Source organism: Limulus polyphemus, unplaced genomic scaffold (assembly GCF_000517525.1).
Source record: "Limulus polyphemus unplaced genomic scaffold, Limulus_polyphemus-2.1.2 Scaffold1790, whole genome shotgun sequence".
NCBI classification, from domain to species: Eukaryota; Metazoa; Arthropoda; class Merostomata; order Xiphosura; family Limulidae; genus Limulus; species Limulus polyphemus.
In genome coordinates, this window is record NW_013667400.1 from 3,919 (window position 1) to 9,124 (window position 5,206).

Consider the following 5,206-nt stretch of genomic DNA (forward strand, 5'->3'; position numbering starts at 1 on the left):
AAATTAAGTGTATTTCAAAGTTGTATTGAGAAAAAATAAACTAGTTTTATTTAAGAAAGGACTTGTATCGCTACAGCTTCTTCGGAAAGAATTTTTACGGAAAATTAACAAACGAACACAGAGGCGTAACAATATTAAAAAAATATAACTTGTAGAAATAAAGTAAACCTTTGGATACCACACACGATAAATTAAATTATCTTGTGTAAAATAAACTATTATTTTATTTTTTTTATCCACTGAAAAGCGAAAAAATCTGAGAAATGGAGCTAGCTATAAACCTATAAATACATGAACTCTCTCTCCAATTAGGTATATGAAATGAAAAGTCTATAAATTTCTGTTGGGCGATATAATCATTTATTTACGTAATACTACTGAAGAGAATTTGTACTAATCGATTATTTTTTGTGCGAAACTACACAGTGACGATCTACGCAATGTCCACCGTAAGATTGACACAGGATTTTAACGTTCATTCTTTTCAATTTATAAGAATAAACTTTGTTATATAAGAAAAAACTAAAAACTGCACGAAAATATTCGCTTTGAGGTTTGAAGTAGGTTGTCCATACTGTGCATAATTGATAGACCATGGTCCAATGGTCTAAATTTATTAATTTTTTTAACTAGGATATTAAAGACCTAATTTTGAAAAACAAATAACTTATATATTGATACAACATATTTGATATTAAATTAATGATAAACAGGGTAGTTATTTCTGTAGCATGGCACGTTGTATTGACTATTAAATCAAATTTCGTACAAATTAGATCTCAGTATGTGAGTTACTTTACTATCCAGTAGATGGCAACACTAACTTTTGGTTGATGAGCTGTTAAGTTAACGACGTGATTACTTAGTAGTATAATAAAAACCAAAAGAAAAAGAAAATGATGTTTGAAAATCTAAAGGATAAAATTATTAATGTTCAACATGACCTGACCTCAAGGTAAAATCCAAAATCGTCCAGGTGTAAATTATTGTTTCTGTAGTAGTGGCACTTGTACAACTAGTAGTGTCTTTAGACTTTAGTACTATTGTAATAGTAATATCAATACAAGTGCTATAAATTATAATGTAGCAAACAAATTGTATACTGTAGTGTAGTAGTTGTATTAATATTTGTATTGTATTTGTATTCCTGTCAACGTCAAATTCTCACAAAACCTGGCCCTAAATTAAAATCATTACTAAACAAAAATTATTTGGAATCACACAATACAAACGTCATTTACAAAATAACATGCAATAACTGCCCAGAATTCTACATCGGAGAAAAAGGAAGAAAATTGTAAACCAGATTGACAGAACACAATAAAAAACCATCCCATGTTTTTCATCATTACAACTCAAAAATCATAGTATATCTATTAAAAACACAGTCATTTTAAACAAAGAACCCAACATAAACAAACGAAAAATCAAGGAATACATTTTAATTGAACAAAACAACCCTACTCTAAACCAACACCCCGGGGTGCCAAGATAGTCTTCTAAGTTTTGCAACAGTATCTGGTCATGTGACCTCTTTGTTCAATACTGTATATATATCCATGTCAGTGTAAATTACTTGTACCTGATGATGACAAAACCTTGTTGAAACGTTGTACATTTGCTGTTATGTTAAACTTATATTAAAGTTTTTCTTCATTATCCATTCAAGCCTTCTCCAACCATTATTAGTCTCAAAGTGGGTTCCTCGACATTGAATTTGAATTCAGTAATTATGTTGACTATTTTGCTTTTCTAACAGTAACATTAATAATATGATGCAAAGTCCATTATTCATTTCACTGTAATTTTCAGTATAACTGTTTTACAAAACTTCAGTATGTAATGAGGTCAACTTGTAAAGTTGTATGGTACAGACACAGGAAATTATTTTTTAGATTGTTTTAACTTTATTTTTATTTGATATGCAAAATTTAATTATTTTGCCATCAATCTGTACTGTAACTGATCATTTTGTTTTTAAGTACCACATTGGTTAGTTATATCTTATGGGAACTGAAATTCAAGAGTATTGAAGACATAGCCAATACTGTATGTAAATTGTTACCCATATTTCATTCAATAACATCAATGCTTTTGATTGTATTCTGTACACTACACAATTCAAATACTTACAAGTCTTCATAAACATCCAATAACAATTGGAAATCTTAAATTTTTTAGAAAAGCACAATTTTTTCCCCCTTAAGTATTTAATTTTAAAATGTTAGAAATAGCAGATATTTAAGAGTTATAAACTAGATATAAAGAGACATTTCAGAGCATTAAGAATAGGAAATTTTGAATGTTCTTTCATGATTTATACCATCAGGTAATTTTGGACAGATAATATAATTTTTAGCAGAGTGCAAGGATTACATGTAAATAAGAAATTAGTGGAGTCTCTCAGTTAACATTTAAACTGGTTAAACTTGTGAGATGTATTTAAGGGTAAAGGAAAAATATATTTGCAATGACTGTGGCTTCATTTAAGTATGTTTGGAAATTATATATTTGGGTAAGCACTTAATTAAGTTATTAGGGAGACTGCTTGAATTTAGATAGAAGCAAGAACAAACTGTTGATCTTGTGATGGATTTTAGCAAATCTAAGGAAAAGAGATTAATTATATTGATAGTGAAGCAAAAAGTTTACTTTCCTGTATACTTGTATATTAATATACCACAGAGGTTATAATTGTTTAGCCCAAGTTTGGAGTATTGTGTTCAGTCTTGGGTTCCTTATCTTAGAAAAGACATTGAATTATTGGAAAGATTTAGAGGACTATTACTACTACTACTAGTATAATACCTGGGATGGAAAGGTTACTGTATGAGGATAGGTTAACTTAAGATCTCTGAACTTGTTTTCTCTTGAAAAAAGAAGTGTTAGAGGGGATCTGAGTGAGGAGTTTAAGATTATTAAGGGAATTGATATTGTTGATGCATCACCTTTTTTCATATTTAATGGTGAGAATGGTAAGACTAGGGGACACGTAAATTTTGGCAGGGAAGAGGTTATCTTCAGCTAAGATAGCTTTATTTTAGTAACAGGGTGTTTGGCATTTGGAATTGGTTGCCTTGGATGTGTTGGATGCAGTTAATTTTAGGGATATAAAGTGTAAGCTTGATAATATTTGATTTAGAATGGTTGGTTTTAAGGTGTGTTTTTTCTCATTTGGTTTAGTTTAATTTAATGAATATGACAACTTAGAGGGAGCAAAATATCTATTGTGACCTTTTAATGGTATAATATGTTACATATGACATTGTTTGAAGCAAGTCATTGATATGTAATAGAGCTTAACAATTAGTGGAATTTGATAATTGATTTATTGTTGGGCTCATTAACTGATTATTCTCACATGAGACTTGGATAGTTAGAATAATTGAAAATACTAATTTTGACTAGTTGATTATTTTCATGAGTTGTGACACTAATTGATTAAGCAGAGTAACCTAGAATTAATACAAAATAATGATAAATCATATTGGTAATGTTCTGATTACTTAGATAATTCAAATAATTGGAGCAGAATTAATAAAAAAGTACAGAGTATATAGAAAGTTAGTATATTGTGAATAAAACAAGAGTGGTGCCAAATGAGTATATTTTTTTTCTAATTCAGGAAAATTAACTAATGATGTCTCAAAGGTTTGTTTTAGGACCTATGCTATTCCTTATCTATATCAATGATTTGGAGAAACTTCTTTCACTGTAATATGTAAATACTGAAAAATGTTAAGTTATTTTCTTGGGGGTATAGAAATTTGGAAAGATCAAAAATTGGTGTTGTGATAAAAGAGAAGGATACAGGTGTAATAAAGGGAAGTAAAATTCCTCTGCCATATTGAAAAAAAAGCATACAAATTTTGATTGTAGGAATTTTAAATTTAAGACAGAGGGTTGTTGTCATATTGGTTAAGATTAGCAAAGCCACATTTGGATGTTGTGTACACTTTGGTCTTTGTACTACCAGAATAATTTCAACATGGAAAGAATGAAGGAACAGATTATTACACTGTACTCTAGAGGTTACCAAGCAGTCACTTCTACCATCATTGATGATCGTTAATTGTATGTAGTAAGTCATTTTTGCCAATTTAGTGCCAAATTGGTGACTTAAGTGAAACCTTAATAAGCTTTACAACAGTTTTACATGCTGCAGCCATCATCAATCTCCCTGAAGCACTGATAAGACTACACTTACAACTTGAGAAGATTTGCTTGGACTGGTCAGTTGACTAATAAATGTTTCGTTCCTAGCTCTACAAAGTGTGATTAAATGGTTATAATGAAACAGCATCATGGAAAAACTTAAACTATGTAGCAGTAGGCAACCTGGCTTTTAATTAGCATGTACTATTTTTTAGATGCAAGTAACTCAAACTAAAATAATAAAATGTTTTTGAACATTGAATCTACATGTATATATGTCATGAAGCTCTGTAAAGACAACCATCATTTTCCAAGTGGATATACAGAATATATATATAATATGATGCTGAAAAGAATGAATTTTTATACAAGGCTTGCATGAAAGCTAAGGACCTGAAAATTTTTACTACATTATTTTTCTAAAGCTGGATAAATCTCATTTATTACAATTTTTTTTTTTGCATTTTGGATATTCAAGTTTCAGCATAATTAGCCAGTTTGGTTACTGTTATATATTAGCTAGCTATAGCCTATAATAATATCTAGTTTAAGTAGGTTAGACTACTTGGAAAGGTACAAAGTTTAATATTTGTTTTTTTTTTGCTGAACCATGAAGACTTGGGAAGCTTTGTCTTTTGATGACAGTGCTTACAATTATTAGTTTTCTGTGAGCGATTTATCTGAGTGATGAAACAAGAAAGTTGTAAATACAAACAATTACAAGAAGAGTCTTATATGGACTCATTCTTTGACAGAATTATTTTTGGTTATATGTGGACTTCTGAAATGGTTTGTCTGATTCTGTGGTTTGTGTAATTAAGTTTGAATTATTTTTGTTAAATGTATATATGAATGGGAAAGTTGATATTTAATCTTTTTTTTTATCAATAGATGGTTGAAATGAATAACCCTGATGGCCTTCTTATGTTATATATATATATATATATATATATATATACACATATACACATATACTGTGTAATTGTGTAAAATTTAAACTTTGTAGCTGGAATTATGAATGTTCTGAGATAGGTGACTTGCTTTAATCTTC

The 5,206-nt window shown here is 29.4% G+C and overlaps 1 protein-coding gene across 3 annotated transcripts in view; it reads left to right on the forward strand.

Moving 5' to 3' along the window:
* The first annotated feature begins 810 nt into the window (after positions 1 to 810).
* The window catches only part of LOC106464943 (dysbindin-like), a 23,981-nt gene continuing 19,585 nt past the window's right edge, over positions 811 to 5,206 (forward strand). For all 3 annotated transcript variants that reach the window (XM_013925116.2, XM_022392757.1, XM_022392758.1), the window contains exon 1: positions 811 to 955. In XM_013925116.2, the coding sequence (XP_013780570.1) occupies positions 897 to 955 (59 nt within the window). In that variant the 5' untranslated portion in view covers positions 811 to 896. The remainder of the gene's footprint in view (positions 956 to 5,206) is intronic.